Here is a 21,216-nt window from a genome sequence, read left to right as displayed (position 1 = left end):
CCAACAATGCACTTTTCTTCCAGAAGCTGTCACTGGCAAAAGTAAATTGTAGAGAATTAAAGTCTTTCTGTCCATGTGATCTACAAAAGTTCAAATTATTGCCCCTTCTCTCTGTGTCTTGCTTCTTTGTGGTCCCTTTTGGCATGGTCCCTATTTCTGGTCTTTCTTCCTTCCCTTGGTGTCCCATCCTGTGTTGCACTTCTCCTCTCCTGCTTCCCTCAGCTTGTAAGCTCAGCTTTCAAAACTCCTGCTCCACCATCTGCTCCCACAGGACCTCACCCAGCTCTGCCAAATCTTGGTGCAGTGCTTTTTCCCAAACATATCAGAAAGTAAATCAGCATTCCAGGCTGCTACAGACATGGGCAGAAAGTCCAAAGAGAGTGGTTTCTCTTTTGCTGTCTTCAAGACCAACAATCAGAGCAATGGATTCTTCTGCCCAAGAGCCCTGGCCATCTCTCTGTCAAATGATGTTCAATTGGTCCCACAGCAAACACAGAGCACAGAGAGCAAGTGAGGCCACAGAGAGTATAAAAAGCAAATTGCCCAGCTGCTGAGTTGATGAAAGCTTAGAGCTGACAGTGTCTGAAAAAGCATTACTTCTTCCAGTGAACACCAGATATTTATTATGAAATCTGGTCTGGGTTTGAAGGCAGTATTTTTTAACTAAAATAATTTGCAAATGTGTGAAACCTTGAATCTGGGTGTACTGTTAATGCCAGCTGAACAGCTTGGGAGACACTGGCATTCCACACACAGGGTTCACAGGATTCAGTATTTTTCCTTTTTTCCTTTCACTCAGCCTTAGTGTTTTGGTAGAATAGAGAATTGAAACCATCATTTTTTGAAAGAAACAAACTTAAATACAGCCAAAAAGGCTTTATACTCTGCAGTCTTTAGAAGGAAGCATCAGCTGTTAAGGTTTGTGCACAGGTGACCAGACCTTAGGCTGAACTAACAGGAGAACAGTGTAGAAAAGCACCAAATATTGCCAGAAGAGAAGAGAGAAAACAACTGGTCAGCCACACCTGGGACTCAGTAATCCAACAAGAACTGGAAAAAACTAGCAGGCATTTCAGCAAGTGAAACAGGAGCATTGGAAACTCCCTTTAGGTGAAACCCCAAGAGATAGGGAGATGCTGTCACTGAGGTCAAATCAACAAAACCGAGCCCTGTAGGTGAAAATTAAATAGAGGCAGGTTGGTTATTTGGGAAAGGGAAGGTGTTAAAAGGGATTGCTAGGTGAAACAACCCATGTGATTTGGGCTCTGTGGATTACTTATCAAACATCCATGCAGCAACATCTCAACACAGCCTGGAGCAGGATAATAAACCTGCTGTTGTAACCATGCTCTGTGCATCTGGCTTCCTTCCCCTGTCAGAGGGGGCAAGAGGGTGAACTCAAATGTCAGGCTGGATGGGTTTGGAGGATGGAAAAAACACCCCCTTAACATCAAGGGTCCTAAGAAATCTTCCTAACCAACCTAACTTTGTTATTTACTTTTGTTTTAATGAAGATTTGGCACAAGAAGTGTTTAGAAGTAGCTCTGTTGAGGCAGAACACTGCTCCAAGCCTGTGTACACTCTCCTGCCACACTGTTCTTTATAGCAGCCCTTGGCTTAGCATGGCCATGAGAATGATGTCTGTGCTCCAACCATACCTTGGTGCTCTGCCTTTACCCTGTCACACTTGTTCTCCTTTATTAATACACTGCTCAGCAAAGCTGGGCAGTTTCTGGAGCTGCCTCAGTAAAGAAGTACATGGGAGCTTGTGTCAGTCTGTCTTGTATGTGTCCCCTTGTCCTCTTCCTCCTTCATTCCCTGTCAGGTATCTTCCCTGGTCAGCAGAGCAGAAATGAAACTTTAGCAGCACAGAAAAATCCTGGGGGTGCAGTCTCTTTTGAGCCAGCGGCTGACTTTGCTAATTATCCCACAAAGAAAGTTAGGGAGAGAAAAAAATCCTTTAGTGGGAAAAACCCCCGATAAAATAGATGTGTTTGTAGCTGACAGTCAGCTAAAGATAAACTCAGAAGCAAGAGCTCTGGCAGGCTGCAGCCATGCAGGGTGGTTTTTCACAATCTAGTCATACAAAAGCTGTAATTCTGCACATCTCAGGCAATTCCATCAGTAAAGCTTGGCACAACAATAAAAAAACCCAAACAAAACAAAACTGAAACCCCCTGCCTCCTCTGCCATGTTGTTTGGTGTGGGATGCCACTGGGACATCCTGGCCTTGTGGGCAGAGAAGAGCCCTGCCAACATCACGGCTTCCTGCAGGCCACAGCTCCCTCAGCTGGGGCTGTGTGAGATGCAGGCAGAGCATGAACCTCCCTTAAGGAAAACAAACCAAGGAGAAGAGCTACAGGCACATGGAGGCCTGTGACTGCAGCTGCAGGAGCCCAAACTACTTCCCTGCAGGGTACCTTCAGAAAGGCTCAAACCCCCATTCCACGTGGGCTTTTTCATAGTGCCCTGTGTTGGTCCTCCAGGAGCAGCACCAGGGTCTGGGCTTGGTGCTTTGTCTTGAGAGGACACCCTCAGTCTGAAGGTAGTGACAAGCACCTTGGGCCAAGAGACATGCAATTTATGCAGGAAAGAAGAGGGGGGTCCTTCAGCTCCCACTTCCTGGGGTGCTCAGGTGCTGTGTCCCCTCCACTATAGGTGGCAGCTATAGGTCCTGCCTCCTCTGCTGTGGGGTCAAGCAGAGCCTCAGGACATGTCCATATGCTCCACAAGCCACAGTGTGGGTGAGGGTTTCATACCAGCCCAGCCCCAACCTGGCTGTCCAGCTCCTGCGTACACTGCTGTGCCTCAGCCCTAGGGGATCATCTTCTTCTCACAGGCTCAGCACAAGTATCCTGCTGTCCCATATCCTACAGGTTAGCACCAAGCAGGAAATGCACCTGAGCTGGTGCATGTGGGAAAGACATTTTCTGTGGGAAATTTCACTCAACCTAAACACAGCCAAGTGCTGGCCTTAGGAGGAGATTGGGCAGAGGTCATAGCATCACAGGTGTGCTTTAGGGAAATATATACTGCCACCTTCCCACAAGGGGATGCCCCATGCAAAAATCTCTCACAAATACGCATAGTAGAGACACATCAGATTTCCAGTCTCTGACAGCTTACATTTTGCTGAAGGTTGTTTCATTTTTTGGAACTTCATGAGCATTTAACCCTAATGCCTGACACCCCATGGCAGTCAGCTCTTCGGTATTCACTTGGCATCACAATGGAGACATTTTTTCTCCTGGGAAGTGTCTGGAGCAGCTGGGCTTGTAACGGTACCAGAGACTCACCATGGAGGCACTTTTGCATCCCAATAGGTTTTAAATAGTGGTTTTTTGGTTGGTTTTTGGTTTTTTGGGTGTTTTTTTTGTTTTTTGGGGGTTTTTTTTGGTTTGGTTTTTTTGTTTTGGATTTTTTGTTTGGTTGGTTGGTTGGTTTTTGTTTGGTTTTTTTTTTTTTTTGGTTTTTTTTGGGTTTTTGGTTTTTTTTTTTTGTGAATTGGGCAGGGACAGAGGAAAGAAGAGCCCCAGGGCTCCCCAGAACAGGACGGTTCAGCAGGAGGTGGTCAGAGGAGAATGGTGACAGGGGTGAAGGGAAGACTGGGAGAAGAAAGGAATGGGCAGTCAAGGGGAAAGCAAGGAGGACTTAAGGCAGTTACAGACATTGATGAGGGATCACTTATGACAGTGATATGGGTGACAGCTGGGATTTTATGAAGCATTTGAAAGAGAGACATGGTTTTTAGGCATTTTGAGTCTTTTCCACTACTGTGTGATAAGGGAAATGCAGCTGCAAGAAGGCATATGGCTCAGATAAGAGGGAGCTAATAAACATATGAATGAGGTTTAAACCCAGCTAGATCAAAAGAATATATTTGGCTATTCTCAAAACAAGGGCTTTATCCTTGCCTTGCTATTTCCCTCAGATAGGAAACTCATCCTTTAGTCCCAGGGCAGTTTAGCCTTTTTGTCTAGGTCTCCAAACAGTACTTGTGAGAATCTAAAAAGAAAATTGATCTTCTACCTTACACTTGCTTCCAGCACAGTCCTCTGATTCCTTTCTAGTCTCTGTCCTCACTCCCCAGCATCACCCTCAGTCCTTCACAGCTGCACCCACCCCAGGCACCAGTTGCAACCAGCCCTGGCACCCCTGGATCAGGCCAGGATGCTCCTCAGCTCTGACCCTGGACTGGAGAAAGGTACAAGTGAGCAAGAGATGCACATTTGGGTCTTACCTTTTTCCAGGAGTGAGGCCAGAGCCGTTGAACATCCATGGATGCACTGACCTGGATAGTCTGCCTGCAAAGCTGCTCACACCCCCTGCCCCTGCCAGCACTGACAAGAGCCACCATCACTCTCTGCTGCAAGCCCTCACTCCACAGCTAAGGCAGTCAGGATTTGTTTTACCAGCTGGATTTTTTTCCTTACATTTTCATGATATTCCTTTTAATCTCTCCACAGAGGAGAAACTCTTGCTCTTCAAACCAGCCTCTCCCCACCCAGCCACTGATTGCCATCACCTACATCAGCTGCCTGGCTTCATTGAGGCCACTTACAGGTGGAGCTGCCTGAACCCCAGAGGACACTTTTTTTCTTTAAGGAGCTCCACAGATCACTCTGTGCCTGTACACTCATGTTAATGCAGAAAAGTTAGCAAATATGTTCAGCTAAAAGAAAATGATAACGTCTTAAAGATAGCATTGAGTATGATTTGGGGGCAGGATTTGGTCTACTGAGGAATATTAACTCACCCTTTGAGGTAATATCTGCTTTATCTATTGAAAAAAAAATACAGCTTTGTTTACCCTCTGTTGGTATTTGCCCAACAGACAGTATTGTCTAGTTTTGAAAACACATCAGGCCACACAAAAGAGCTGCCAGGCTCTTACTGAGCTGATGATTCCTTTTTGTATCATCGTTTTCCTTATCTTGGGATCCAGGCTGTCATCTTTAATTATTTTAAAATGAACTGCCACATCTTTATCAGAATATTTTATCCCCTGGTCACTCTTCTATCTCTTCCTTATTCATAAAAGCAAAGAATTGTAATTCATTTTACTTGATTATTGGTGTTTTGCTTCATTGCTTCTTAAATTGAGGAAACTTTAAAAAAATATATATTCAGCTTCCTTTTATATTCTGGCTCTCTAGTGTGAGTGCCCTTCCTGGCTGCTCAGCTCTTCCCAGCAGACCTTTCTCACATTCTGGATGATCAAATGCTGTGTTCTCCTTCCAGTTTGCCTGGAACTTATCAGCTCAGTGATGCTGGAGAAGAAAGACTCCTGGAGTCTAGAACAGGTGATGCACAAGCCCAGCTGTTCTGTCTGCATTATTCCATTTCTCCTGCTTCATCAACCACAGATATAATGTCCTGGTCCCTGTGCCCTTCCTCACCAGCCCAAACACCATGGCCCTTTCCTGTATACACCAATTTCCTTTATTTTTATTGCAGCCTCTTACTCACAAAAATCAAAGTCTGATTTACACAATCTAGTCCCACACAGGATGGGCTATATATATATATATAGATATATAGATATATAGATATATAGATATAGATATATAGATATATATATATAACAAATATATATATATAACAAATATATATATATAACAAATATATATAACAAATATATATATATATATATATATGTATACACATATATATAGATAAATGTCTAGGTAGCTACATTTCTATTGGTTCAGCACAACACATGCATCCAGTGATCAACAGAACACAAATTTGGGAAAGTGGGGGTCAAGTAAAATAGGTTTTTAGCATTTTCATTACCACTGACAGAATGTAATAAAGTAGTTCTATACCACGACACCCAAAGAGTCATCTTATAATCTACATGTGCCTCTCAAGAGCCATTTATTTAATATTTTACCATATTAGGCTTAAAATTAAGAAATATTCTGTGCAGATTTGCACAGGATCACATGAACCTGCAAATACAAGAGGATGGGACATGGAGCTAGAGTAGAAGTGGACCAAGTATACAGACAAGGAAGAAGTGAGAGTGGGACACTTGGCTACAAGCTTCCCTGGTACAGACAAGAACTTGATGAGAAGAGGCCAAAAGAGTGGTGTAGAGCACCCCACAGAGCAATCAGAGCTCCACACCAGAGAGCAGAAAACAGTAACTGGCATGAGAGCAGAAGCTGAAATGAAAGCTGACAGTGGAACAAATGTTGGTCGGTGAAACACAGGCTGATTATATACCAGTTAGCATTGATTCCTGTGCCAAGAATAACAGCAGGCACTGCAACAGAGTGGGGGAGTGTGAGGCACTGAGAAAGAGCTCAGCACAACAGAGCAGGAGATGATTAAACAAACAAACAAACAAACAAACAAGCAAGCCCTCACCCCAAGGAGGAAATTATTAAAGCAGCATGAACGTGGAGCTGCAGCCGTCTTCTGTGGGAAGCAAATTCTGCAGAGAGCCTGCAGACTACGAAAGGCCACAAATGGCAACTCTGCATTACTGGGGAAAAATGGATTGGTGAGAGCTGCTAGCCAGCATATGTTTGACCTTTCTGAGAAAAGTGGCATAAGCACCTTCACTAATGACCATGGCAGGGAGAAGAGTGGCCTGGAAGGAGGCTTGATTTCCGGACCATCTGCGATCCGCCTGCCAAGCAAGGGGAAGGCACCAGCCAGCCCAGGCCCTGGCCAGCATTCCTCCTCACAGGCAAGGGAAGGTGAGACAGGCTTCTCCCCACTTCCCGTGTGCAGGGAATCTCATTTAACTCTTGAGCACCTGGGGACCTGTTGGAAATTGCACAAACAAAAGGCACTGCTCACTTGAGCAGAGGCAGATCTGGGCTCTCTGTGACCACCTCTTACTGGGAGAAAGGGAAGGATAGCCAGCAGAAACACCCAATGGATTAAACCTTTTCAGGTCTTGTATTTCATATGTCCAGCCAGTGTTTTGGTATCCATCAAGACACAAGGCACTTCCTTTTTTCTTTCAAGCACACATGGCAAGTATTTTTCATCTCCTTTGTGACATTTTATCAATGAGCAGGGGTAAAGCTGGGAGATAGCAAAACCCATCATGCTCACTGAAAAGAATACCTGATCATAGAAATATCTGGCTGTTACATACAAATACAGACAGATGGGAAGGGCTGTGAAGAAAACACAGATTGGTTGGCCTTGTCTCTACAGGAGAGTTTAGTACTGTGAGTCACAAGAGTTTGTTTGCAAAGTTGGGATGTACTTCAAGAATTACAAACAACCTAAGGACTTGGGCAAACAGGACAGTATAAAAAGATCAATTACCAGCCCACAGAGGTGTCTCAAATCACAAATTAGCCCATCTCCCTTCATACCTATGGTGCAAGACAATGCCTGTATTTATAATGGATGACTGGATTCTGTCATAGGAAGAACTAGGTACTCCTGGAGCTAGAAAAAGTATGGAATGTGATGGGAAAAAAGTGTGGCATAATTCAGCTGGGACCAAAGAACAAGGTGTGTTGCCTTGTGCTGAGATGTTTTCAAGGGATGCTGAAGAGGAGGAGGATCTGGTTCGCTGCAAAACCCTACACTGCTGCTTAGGCTAAGTGCCCCAGCCAGGAAAGATGTGATAGTGGATCCAGGAAGGGTCACGTGGGAAGCTGTCCACGGTGTCATGGAAGGTCCTGGCACTGGCTAAGTCACCACAACAGCCTCACTGAGCTGTCAGTGTGCACTTCTCATCAGCTGCCTTTCAAAAAGAGGATTTTAAACAGACAAATGGGAAAAGGGCTCTCACGAGTTGAGTCCCTCTGTTTCTGAAGGGTAGATCAAATAGCCTGTCTTGTGTAACAGAAGACTGAGAGAAGGTTGGATTACATTTGAGCAATAAATACAGGAAGAGAGGAATTATTTCCATTTAGATAAAAGCTGCTACAAGATTAAGCAGCTGTACACTGACCCTGAAAGAATTTGGCTTGGAAAGAAGGAGATATTTAACTTTCAGAAATAAAGTGCCAGAGCAGCCTTTGAACAGGGATGCTGTGAAAAGGTATTTGACTGTTACAAGATAGCCTTGGATTAATTTACAGAAGAGATTGTGTGAACACTGGGATGGTTCTTGGGTTTAGAAATGATGGTGTAATAGATGGGGTTTCAATTGCTTTAGAATTCCATTTGAATTCAGAATTCCCTTTGAAAGGAGACTTAGTCCCATGTGTTTGTGACACAAGATTTGGCTGCTGAATCTCATCCTAGGCCAGGTTCCTGGTTATCCCCTGGTGCCAGGACAAATTTTCTTTTCTGTGCTTGATTCTGTTTGTTTTGGGTTTGTTCAAACTTTCTTTAGGGTACTACAGCTTTTTCAGCCAGCACCAGGATGTTGGTCCAGGTGTGTGGATGCCTCAGTGGCACAGGGACAACTTTTCAGCAGTGCACCAATTTGCATTCCCACTGGCCTCAAAGCAGTGCAGCAAGCAATTTTGCCTGCTCTTTTCCATGAAATTTTAAGTGGCATTAGATAAAATGGGGGAAGGCTTTCATGTCTGGCAGCTGGCAGAGCATGAAACTGAAACAGAATATGATGAAAAAAGGCACTGCCATTTGCAATTGAGATGTCTTTGCAACTGAGGGGCTTTTCCCTCTGATCTAAAGAGAGCCCAGTCCTGCAAAGATTTCTGCACATCAGTAGACCTGGGCTGGGAGAGATCCTCTCATTTTGGGGAAAGTTTGCCCACAGAAACCATGACTATTTGTAAAGTACAGCTTTCAGTCTGTACCCTTCCCAAGATGAACACTCATCCAGGTTTTCTTGTTTTATTAGAACAAGAGAACCAAATTCTATTAAGTGACAACAAATTGAAAATGTTGCATATAAACGCCTGAAAAGGTACAACCCATTTACACATAACCAACAGAGCTGGTATTTAAAGTGCACATTTTTAACCCAGGAATATTTCCCAGCTGCTAGTCTATAATCTAAATAAGCATGAAATCTTCTTTCCTCAGCAGGAGTACTATTTAGTGAAAATCTCCTTCAGAACCAGTCTTGGCAGCCATTAAACATGCTGGATGTGCTTAGCCTAAACCATTTGACAGCAGCATCTTTCAGAGGACTGATAACTGAGTAAGACTTAAACCTGTTAAAAACATATTTTCTGCCATAGCTTAAATGCATACCTGCAGCTGGTATGAAGCCCAACTCTCTGTTTGTTTTGAATTTGTCCATCAAATTGAATTGTCACAATTAACTTCCTGTAATCCACTTAGCTGGGTTTGAGGCTAAACAATACCACACAGAAGAATAGAAGTTAATGTTCTGATTTGTGCACGGCCTTGAAGTTTGGCTGCAAAATAGGCCAAATTTATGTAAAGTTTGCTAAATTCCATGGGAATGTGCACTGTGGCTGCTGCATCAGGGCAAGAATATGAATTGAATCCAAGCAAGACAGGAACTGAAAATCACCTCTGATCTCACTGCCTGTTCTTGCTTCCTCATAGTCCTTTAGAGACCATTTTGTCAATACAGAGACGAATTTGGACTCTTGAGATTGAGGGAGAAGCTCCAGGTCTCATACATGCTTCTGATTCTTGGATAAACGTGTCAAAGCTTTAATCTCTGGTAAAATAGCAGCACAAATACAAAGGTTGTATTTGTTGCATTGCCAAAATCTGGTTGCATTTTTAAAGTGTGATAGAGCCATGGTCTACCAAGCAGAAGGGTTTATAAAATCATTAAACAAGATAAACTGGGTTCTTTCTGAGAGAGGTGCAAAAATACAGGCTGAAATTGGAATGGTAATTCCTTGCAATACTTGACACATAGTTTTTCCACTGATTTTATATCTCACATCTAACAAGAGGTGAGGTTAAATGATGAGATGCAATTAAAATTGCCAGACTGACCACATGACCTCAGGGAATGCCTCATGGAGCTGCCAACATGACAGCATTAGCACACTGTGGTGCTGCTGATGTAACATCCCTGAAAACATTTTAAACCAAGCCTGTATTGCATTCAAGAAGGGTGACACTTTCTGGATTACAGGATGGTGCAAAGAGTGACAGTGACATAAAGGCAGAAATACAGCAGAAGCAAATTGTTCTCTTAGCTGTCTGCTAGATTAGTTTGGTGCAAACACATCATCTTGTATCTTGGAATTCAATGAAATTATCTTACTGGGGGTCTTGCTGAACCAGGGCTGTGTGCTTTCCATTCATCCCTGCTTCTCTGCTCCGGCTACCAGCTCTGTGAGTTTCATCCAGGCTTACATTTTGCAGCTGGGAAAGAAAGTGCTAGGTAACTATTTGCCATGAGGATCTATTTTTGTCCAAGCTTTCAGGGTCAGTCTGCTGTCCGTGTACCAATCATTATTTATTCTGTTTCATCACCAAGCTCCCATCTAAGGGCATTCAGGACTACAACTTCTCAAAAAAGCTATTTTCATGTTGAGATTGGTTTATCTTTCAATGCATGACGTGCAAATCAAAAACTGTTACTCTTATTAGCCTCCTTTGTGAGAAGATGAGGTAGCAATACTTGCACCATCAAAATTATCAATAGCTTGGCAGATACTCAGAGGGTTTTGGATTGTTTAGAGGTGATTGGATTGTTTGGATTGTTTAGGGACCTCACTGCCTGACTCAGGACATTGCCTTACCTCAGTACCATGGAGTTAAGTCTCTTGCCTCATCTTGAATAGGAAATTGCAGCCTCAGTTGCATTTTAATAACAACTAAAGCTCACCAAGGGGGTCACAGTGCGAGTGTCCCCAAGAACACCACAGGGGCACTGTCTATCACAGGGGGATGCTACAGCCCTGGAGCAGCTCCAGTGCATGTAAGATTTTTTTTTTTTGACCTGTACCCTGAAGTTAATAAAAATACATCTTCCTACTCTGTGCAAGGCCCTCCCTGCAAGGGGCTTCACTGACCAAGGGTCATTTATACATTCATATTTGCTCTCAGCACCTTGTTGATGCCTGAGGCACAGCCAGGAGGGCAGGAGGATTGATGAGATAGCCCTATTGCCCAAAATGAAGTGCTCTGAGACTGCCTTTAGTAAATGTGCAGTTGACCCTTCTGGCAGGTCTGCCCACGTTTCTTCTGAGCTCTGACAAGCTCTTGTATCCCAAGGGTCTGCACGAGAGGCAAACAGCTTCTGCACAGCAGGCTGGGCAGATGGACTAGGAGGCATTTACAAAGCTCCTGGCTCTTGTAGGGTGCAGCAGACTGTGTTTAAAATCAATGTCTCTGTGTCAGACACTTAGGAGCATTTAGGGCAGAGATGCTGCCACAGATTCTCTGTCCCCATGCATCTCCCCTAGGTTAGCAGGGGTAGAGACAAGCATCAGGTGTGCTCCACGGGTGGGGAGAGGGATGAAGGGAAACCTGGAGGTCCTCAAAAAGAGGGAAAGCATGGAGGATGGGGCATGGTGGCTAACACCATCTCCCTTTTCTACTCCCTGGCCACAGCACAGCCCCTCTGCAGAGCTACCACCCTGGGTATTGGCATAAGTGTGGCACTGTGGTTTCAGTGGTGTGCTGAAAAATGCATGTTGAAAAACTGGACTGGGAATGAGCTGAGCTTTTGACAAGATGCTCATGTTCAGCACTCAGAGGAGCATGGCCTCCTTCACCTACTAAAGAGGACATTTGAAGGATGCTCATCTTTTCAGGGCAAGCTGGTAACTAATATAATGTGGTCTGTCACTTAGCAGACAAGCACGTAATAAAGTCCTATAGCAATGCTGGGTTTGGAACAATTAATTAGAAATTGTGCAATTAGCCAAAGAAGACAGGAATTTTTTAACAGGGAAGGTAATTAGCATCAGGGACAGAGGATGAGAGCTGGGACTGTTTCTGTCAGACCTGTAAATCCTCTCCGCTCTAACACTGCAGATGTGTCTTGATTGCTGTAAGAGGCCACAGAAGAGCATCAAAAGGGTCCTTTCTGCCTTTAAAAGACAGAAATTAATCTTTTCCCTCCACTCCTCCTACTTGTAACAGATTGACTAGTTTTGTTCTAGTGACACCACCTCTTTGATAATCCTGCTGTCAAATTATTGCCCTCCCCTCTTCACAGTGCCTTAGGCACTGGCTCCTCCCAGGGGCTGGGCTGGAGCAGGCTGACTGCCCCTGACCCTCCAAGTCCCACCATGGCCCCCCTGCACGGGCCAACTTTGCTACTTACCTTTGGCCTCAGAGCAGCTCTGGTCTCTGCTCTTGTGCCCCATGAAGCTGCTCTCCCTGCACCACTCCACCTTCTTGAGGCTGATGCTGTTTGCAAACCTTCCCAGGGCAGACTGCCTGACTCCACACTCTGCATGGAAAACCAGGGCATTTTCTCAGCTCTCAGCAGGGTCAGCAAGAGCAAGTCAAGCTCCTCAGAAGAGGGGGATACAAAATGAGGGTCATTTTCTTCTTTCATATTGATTCTTCCCTCCACTGAACATGAAGCAGGAATTTGAGTTAAATGGAGTGTGGATTTTCATTTTTGCACAATAAATTTCAAACAGGGCTTCATTATTCCATGGAAATAGCATTAATCTGCAAAAGTAGCCTACTAAACATTTGAGGGACTTTATCCCAAAGGTGATGTTGTACTTCATTACTGGGCAATGATATTTTTTGCATCTCTCTTCAGAAAGCATGCCTCAAATCACAGCTGGCAATTGCTAAACAAATTTAGCAGATCTTTGCCCATAATCAGGAAACCAGCCCAGAAATGCAGAATTAGGATTTGCTAATTCCTAGTTAAACTGACACTACAGTTTGCTGTCTTCTGTTTATGCAAACATGCTAATTAATTTTTGCCACGTGGGGTTGAGATGGAAGCTTTACAGTTGTAGGATAATATGTCCAGATATAATATTGCAGGCCAGGATTCAATCAGTCTAATGCTCATAAGCAAAGCAGTAATACACTCAAAAAGAAAAATAAACCAATTTATTTCTTCTAGATGAGCTATTAGTTTTTATGTCATTATGTTACCATTAGGACAAGCACTGGCCGACATGCAGTACAGATGAGTGAATAATACAGTCCTTTTGTGCCAGACATTGTGGAAATGGTTTTAGAAATAAACTGGTGGCTGCAGCTAAAGCTAATGGGTGGGGATGGGGCTTTCCTGTCCCCTCACTTAGTCCCCATCATTAGGGCAGATGATGAAGTCCCTTTCTACTCTCTGAATCTCACCTTGCCACCTATTGAGATGGCCCAGCTAGGTACTAGTGAGAGCTTAAGGACAGTCAGAGAATACTGTGAGCCATCTTCCTGAATGGAGAAGAGAAATTCAGAAGGTTAAGGGGGTAAACCAGTCTCAAAAAAAAAATCAGGTATAGAGAAGTGGCAGTTCTATGTGCTCCTCCAGATACTTGCACCTATGCACTATACACACAAGGGTATGAAATCCCTGGGATCAGCACCAAATGGATTTGGGGAGTTTTGAGCTCCCAGAAGAGTGGGTTTCTCTCTTCTTAAGGTAGAGAGTTCATTACTATCTTTCCAGACAGGCTAGGCACTAAAATTAAAGGCTGACCCAAGGCCAGGCAGTGCCTTGAGCCACATTTGCTCTTGGAAAGTTTCAGCAGTGACACTGACCTATGCTCCTGCTCATGGGGCTGAACACCAAGTAAACTTAAGACAGAAAAGCTTGTTAGGATAACAAGCATAGCTTGCCTCAGGGGCCACAGGAACCATATACATTGTGGAAATGCCAAACCATTATCCTGATTCATAGAATATATGGTGCAACTGAAGTAACAGAGAGCTGCAGATAAATGTAGATAAATGGTGAAAAACGTCCATTGAACTTCATTTCAGATGACTTTTGGCAATGTCCTTGCTCTTCCTTCCTGTAACTCCTAGTGACAGGCAATAAAGCCCAGTGAAAACTGTGTGGTCACTTAGCAGTTTGGCAGGATGATTTCTCCCTGACACTGGCTGTCAGCCCGTGCACCTGCTCCCAGCCACACTGTCCCTCCTCATTACCTAAACCTGTCATTTGGTCCCAAATGATCTCACTGCCACGAGTGAGATCGTCTTGTTATCAGCTAAGGCAATGGCCCTGGCAAACCTGCACCATCACCAGCAAAATAACTGCATCACAGTCCTCACACTCACTGGTAACATGATGACCTTTGAAGATAATTGTGGTAAGAACTCTGTGATAAAAAGTAAGCAGAATGGTAACTATGGAAGCAATGAGACTGACACGGTAGGCATTAAAATTACAGACACCAAGTACCTAATCTGCATTAAGCAAGACGTAGCTTTGCAGAAGCAGTCTCCAGAATCTCAAAAATATGGTTGCTGTTTGAAACAAGCAACAAGAAACTTTTTTTGCTACCTAGAAGCTTTTTGATATATGCAGCAATACTGATGGTAGTGCAGAGAAGAGAAACCCCATTTTCTTGTAATGGTGCACACTTGGAATAACACTGCTTCCCATTATAGTATTTTTTTTGCTTTATTTTGCTTCAGTAGAAAGCAGAATCTAGAAGAATGAATAATGGAGTAACATTAGGGCAGTGGTATTTTTAACAACTTACCTCACTATATTTGTGGCAACTGTTTACAAAGCAAATTTTAACATGTAAATTCAAGATTTGCTATTAGCAAACAGGTTCTGTGCAAGTTCCTATCTACCTAAAGAACAGCACTGTCCAAGAAGCAGCACATAAAAGGCTTTCCCCTTTCCCCTTTTTCTCTTCCTTCCCTTTTTCAAGAGCCCATTCCATGCAAGTTACCTGCTGACTGCAAAGCACCTAACTTGAAACAGCTTTGTGGGAAATCTCCATTTGATCCTGTGCAGGACAATCTCTCACTGGCCAAAGCAGAGAGCAGACATCTCAGTGTAGAATCTCTTCCACACACCACACCTACATTGACTTCCCATCCCTCCTAGACACTGTCATGGATCCAGAGCTGCACACTGCTGGGAGCTAGAACATCCTGGGCCATGGTTGATACACACTTGCTCCTTCCTTACACAAGTTCACATCCTGCTCCTGGCCATTGCCAGAGACCAAACACTGGGCTAGAAAAATATTTAATGCAATCCAGAACTGCTGGTCTTATGCAAGTCCTCTGACATAAGCACCCAGCTAGGGAGGTTTTGCAGTGCTGACATTAAAGCTGCAAACCACCCCAGTCTCTGGAATTATCTACTTAGAAAATAACTCATTTCAACCTCCAGCAAGTCTTCAGCACCCACACAAGGTGCCACTGGTGGACATCACGAAGAAACTTTGTGAAGAGAACATGTTCATTAAGGGACAACATGGCTGTAACTCAGCTCCAAAATCAAAACTCAAGTGGGCTTTTCCATTTTCTTTCCTCCAACACAATGAATATCCTGCCAGTCCTTTCCCTTGTAATAACAATAAAGCAAGTTTATATTTAATGACTCAGAGACAACCAGAAGATGGCAAATGTCAGCTGTAGCACAGGAATAAAGCTATTAATGGGATATATGCCTGGAACAATTGAAGACAGGAGAGTGAGGACAGAACCCAGGCAATTCTTTTATGTGTACAAGTAATTTGCTTGCATTTCTATCTCTCTCTTGTGACTTTTTTTCAGCACCATTGCTTTATAAGCCATGCTCTCCATCTGGGTTTACATGCACCTGCTTCACAGTTTGCCTCTAGGTAAGGGATGCACTTTATACTGAAGTTCTTGCATGATAATCTTTCTTCTTCTGATCTGGATTCCAGTTTCAACTCATCTTACATGCTGGCTTCATGTGAAGATGAAAAAGCTGTATGAAATGAAACCAGTTTTTCAGATTTCTCAGAGTGGAGCAGCTGGTTCATAAGGACAGGATAAATGCTATGTCTCTATTTTTTATTTGCTATAATCAGTCAGCATCTGAAACAAAACCAAACAAGCTCTTCTTTTTTTTTTTTTTTAAAAGGAATAACAATACTAAGCCACAATTAATATCAAGGTTAGGTACAACACTGGCATTAACAGAGCCTCCTTGAGCTGAAGAAGGCTAACTAAAGGACGCACAAACGCAGACAAGATTTCTTCAAGGCACACATGCCACTAAAGAAAATACTCCCACTTCATAGTGCAGGCAGGCAAAAGCCAGACTTTTTATTTAAGTTTAAAATAACAAATATTGACCTACAATCACAGTATACTGCTTAGTTTATCGCTTCTGCTTTGAATTCTGTGCTTTCATTTCACGTGTCTACATTTTGCATTTGTGTACACGCTGCAAAAGTAACTTTGTATATCATTTAACATCTGTGCATATCCTTTAGAGCTTAATATTACACGGAAATTAAAAGAAATTTTGAATTTTAAGGTACCGAAAACAATCAATAAAGTCCCATGGAAAAAAAATAGTATAAATGTTTCTTATAGTACAGTACTCATAATTTTATGTCAGTGTCATTTTAATGACATAGTTTTCAAATATTGACTGTATAAAGAGAAGACTAGGGGAAAAAATTATCTAAAATGCTTTTCCTAAGTCTGTTAGACTCTGGTGATTTATGATATATGTACAGTATATAAATATATTTATGTATATATGTACATATATATTGGTTAACATTCATTATAAATAGAACTGTGTTAACCTAAGCAGTATAAAAATAGCCACTTTCCTGGGAACATGCAAACACAATATGCTCTCACCTAATCTATAAAACTCAAAACAACCAAAACCTTTAGCTCTGATTTTCTACAAATATAAATTTCAATTGAAGACTTTCAGCTGATTTAACCATAAAGTAAGTTTTTCCAGTAAAGATATAAAAATTTGTTTGATGCTAGCTATAATTAAGCTCAAACACAGTATATTTTGGGTTATTTACTTTCAAGTATTTTTCCCACGTGCGCTAAATCTAGACACGCTGCATCTGTTTTCTTTACAGTAAATTATTATTCAGCTCTAAACACTAAAAGCCAAATTACAGGCAATCTGGCATGCTTGCACTGCAGGTAAAAGGCTCTCCTCTACACTTTTCCTATGTGGGAGGCTGTCCTATTATGGCTATTTGTGCTCCAGATCTTTTGTTCATTGCAAAGCACTATCAAGATTCCCCTATCATAAGATTCTTAAGGCCAGAAGAGAAAGTACTACAACCACTTAAATCTCGTCTCGTGCTCACTGAAATTCACTGAGGTCCCTGCATTCAGCACAGTGACTGGTAGCTGGACTAAAACACCTCTGCTGTTACAGTCAAAGAGGTTCCAGTTTCAGAAGTTGAGCAAGATCTTGACTTTTTAGTGACTTTTCCCAAGGGGAAAAAAATTCGGTTCCATCCGAACCAAATGTGACATTTTTCCTTTTTTCTTGCCATACGAAAAACTGAAAAATTGTTTTGCCCTGAAACATTCCCTTCTCCTCCAAAGTGTTCCGAGTACTGGTTAGAAAAGCAAAAGAAGAAACAGGAGCTATGTTCAAGGTGATGCTGTTTCTGTTCCTCCGTGTACCCGCAAGCTCAGCAGAGCACACACTGGGCTGGACTGTGGGAGGAACAGCCCGGAGTTCTGAGCTGGTTTCAACCAGCTGAGCAGGTTTCAACCATCTAGTAGGAGAATGCCACAAACACATGACTGTGCCAGTCATGTGTGGCACATGCTGACTCATTTCCATTCCATTCCAGGCAGCTAAATACCCACTCCTGCCCATTTCAGAAGACTGAAATGCATCTGTCTTCCTTCCCTACCATCTCACCTCATCCAGAGCTTTGAATTGCTTTTGCTATCTCTCAGAAAAGTATTTCATACAAAAAACAAACAGCATAGAAGACCCAAGGCACAGTCTCTTCAGGACAACATTTTTTTCTGGTGATTGGAGACCCTTTTAAGGAAGTAGGAAATTAAGATGTAAATGGCATGGGCAAAGGAGGGATTGCAGTATTATTTTTTCCTTCCTGGAATAATTGTTCACACCTGCAAGTAATAGAGAGATCAACTAGATATTCCCCCCTCCATCAGATCTAGAGATACTGCTCTGAAAATGTTTTCCAGATTAAGATGTTTATTGGATTAAAACTGTGACTATCATAAGTGCACATCCCAAAATCTGCTGTCAACCAGTTGCAAGATGGGGCATTTAACTCAATGAGCTGGATGTCAGTGAAGGCCTAGTCTCCTAAAGATGTTCAACAAAGTTGCTCCTGCAAGCCTTTCTTTCTGGCATCTCTGAATGTGGTACACCTAAATCCTTATCCCTCAACCAAAATGGCCTTATGTTCCCAGCCACATCTTACATTTATTCCCTCTTCCCAGGGTGGCTCCCACATTTTTCCCAGAAGTCTTTTCTATGTCAGAAGTGATAAATTCTTGTTAAAGTAGCACAGTCTTCCAGCTTTTATAATTTGAGAAAAAAATATGAGGCTTTCTATTTCTTATGGTAAGTAGCATAAATGCACCAAAACACTGGTATGGATACCCGTGTATTAATTGTTTAGAGAGCTGTCATTGGAAGTTGGGGACTGGGAATTCACAAAAGGCTCGTTTGCCTTCTGATCGTCCTTCATGGAGGCTGCTTGGTCTGAGATGGAAGAGAAGGAGAGCTGGTCATGTTCCATTATATGCACTTGGTCCTCCTCCTTGTCCTTCTTCACATAAAACAACTTCCTAAACTTTTTGAGTTCATGGAGTTCACAGAAAGTCTCAAGTACCACCAACATTGCGATAAGGCCCATCAACAGATAACCTGAGTGCAAAAAAAAAAAAAATTTAAAAATTAATTATATTAGCAAACGAGGTAGGGCTGGACCAGTTTCGAGCTTGTGACTTTTCTCACCCCTGTCATCTCTGACCATTACGTTAATTTTCTTTATGACATAATTTCAGAGCTTTGAACTGTGATATCCTTGGTTTTTTCCCTTTACTAATTCTACAACCAGAAGACCCCACATAAACAGAAAGAGTAATACTAGTGGCTTCAAATCCCTTACAACGGTGTGAGAAAAAAAAAACCCATGTACAGGTATTAAAAAAACCACAGTAATAAAAATTTACAACACGCACACTGCCTTACTTATGACTTCCATGATTAAGTGGCCTTCAAAAGATTTTTGATCAAAAGATGGAAAATAAACTTTTACCACAATATTCCTATATATTACAAGCAGAAGTAAAAATATGGGAGCTAATTATGGTCATTGGTTATTTGTATCAGTTTAGCAGGACAAATCACTTACTACTTCATAAAAACGTTGGAATTATTTTCCTCTAAAATTATTAGGCATACAACACACTGAAATACCTGGAGAAAAAAAGCAACTAGGAATGTGTACAAACCCAATAAAACCAAAATGAAAAATTATTGTAAAATTACTCCTGGAATTGGAAAAACCTGACACAGTTACTCCATCTTTTGGGTGCATTTGCAATGTTTTACTAAGGTACACAGATTACCCAAAACCTGGAAGTCTTATCTAAAATGTATTACAGATGACTTTAGCCATGTACTGACTGACTTATTTTAGAGGTAATGGTCAGCTCTCACAGACTGAGACTTTTGCAAATGGAGATCTCTATGACCAGCAGTACACTGAGGTTTTTTTTTTTATTTTTTATTCTCCAAACATAAATGTGTATAGTTTAAAGGAAGGTATTAAAATAAATATTTATTAATCTCAGTGTTTCATTAGATCCCTACTTCCGATCATTACAATTCAATGAGGAGCATGACTACTTATTTATTTTATAATTTCAATGAAGTAAATGAAGCAGAAGCTAAGTGTATAACCATTAGCAGAATGCACTTGTCCAAGGGCTGCACATTGGACATTTTTCAACACAAGTGTGGTGAAAAAATCAACACAGATTAATGATTATAATTTCCATATGGTCACTGTTCTGTTACCTAAAGGCATAAATATCTCACCTGTAGTTACAGATTATTCACTGACAGGAACACTCTCCTTTTCCTTCCAGGACAACCATTAATCAATTTTTTAATACTGAATACTCATCTAAATCAGCACTACTGCTAAAATTTATTAATTGTTTTTAAACTTTATATCATAACATCAAATGGAAGCTATGCATTAACACAAGGAAGAACTGACAAAGCTGTATCAATTTAAAAGCATCTAAAAATCTGCACTGAGAATTTGTAATTATCTCTGAGCCTCAGTCCAGCTAACTGTCACTTGATTTAGAACAGGACTTGTGTTCTTCTAAAAATTCTTGAAAAGCCTCTAGTACTCAATTAAGCATTTTCTGATGCAGAAGTCCAAAATATCTTATAGAAAATTTAGGTTCAGGAGAAAACATTTTATTTGGTTCCTTGAATTGCTCACATGAAAGGAAAAAGAATAATTTAAAAGTTATAACCTTAAAATATATTGAAATTCGATATTCTAAGGTCATAACTTTGCCTAAAAGCTACCTTTTCCTTTTAGTATTTTCTATAGCATTTCCTGCAATTTATTTCCTAATTGTTGTACAGCTTGAAAAACCTTTAATCTGAGCCATAATGTTTTCTTCAGATTTTGAATTTTCTGAACAGCAAGCCTGTAACAAGGCCTTTGCCGTGTGTGACTTTCCATTCACTTAACCACTCAGCATCCACAAACCAACTCTGCAGATCAGCAGGTTATAATTTAAAAATACCATTCATAAGATAAACATGACAGGGAGAGAAGGAAATCTGCAACAGCCACAGTCCTGGCAGGATAATACAACAAAGTGTTCTATTGGCTAGTTCAAGGCCCTGCTTCAAAGAATGAAAAAATCTCTCTTCAGGTAAAACACAAAACCAAGTTAACAGACTCTCTGCCTACATTATGATTGCTGGATCATGCAAAGAAGCATAGCTGAATGCAGACCAGCCTAAGAAAAGAACCTGACAGGAAAGGTTTGCTTTGGGTGTTTAGATCTTTTAACTGATGCCCTTGATGACCCAAAGACTGCTCAGGTTGAAGCTATATGAGAAACTGCCATGTTTCAAAACAATGTCACTGGAAAATATTGCCCTCAGCATACATTTACTCAGTATACCAAAATGAAGGTAATTTTCTTCTTAAAATCTTCACTTTCTTAAAATCACTGATCACTATGATTTCTTCTGTGTCAAATATAATGAAACAATTTAAATTTAGCATTCATGGTCTTTCTTTTCTACCATCTCAGTCTACTTGTCTGTCTTTGACAGCTGGTATGTACCAGTGCCAGCTTCAGCTACCTTCTGTTACAACTGGAGTCAGAAGCTTTGCTATTCCACCTCGTTTTCCATGGCTTCTTGACTCATTTCTGTCCACCTGTCAT

General features: G+C 41.8%; 1 protein-coding gene across 1 annotated transcript in view; it reads right to left on the bottom strand.

Moving 5' to 3' along the window:
* Positions 1–16,039: 16,039 nt before the first annotated feature.
* Positions 16,040–21,216, bottom strand: part of KCNK1 (potassium two pore domain channel subfamily K member 1) — a 31,689-nt gene continuing 26,512 nt past the window's right edge. The window contains exon 3 of the mRNA XM_071432014.1: positions 16,040–18,652. Coding sequence (XP_071288115.1) covers positions 18,393–18,652 — 260 coding nt within the window. The 3' untranslated portion in view covers positions 16,040–18,392. The remainder of the gene's footprint in view (positions 18,653–21,216) is intronic.

This window comes from Agelaius tricolor, unplaced genomic scaffold (genome assembly GCF_023055355.1).
Source record: "Agelaius tricolor isolate 1412-34295 unplaced genomic scaffold, bAgeTri1.0.p SCAF_1, whole genome shotgun sequence".
Lineage (NCBI taxonomy): Eukaryota > Metazoa > Chordata > Aves > Passeriformes > Icteridae > Agelaius > Agelaius tricolor.
Note: the sequence above shows the minus strand (reverse complement) of the source record. Positions and strands in the feature narration are given on the sequence as shown.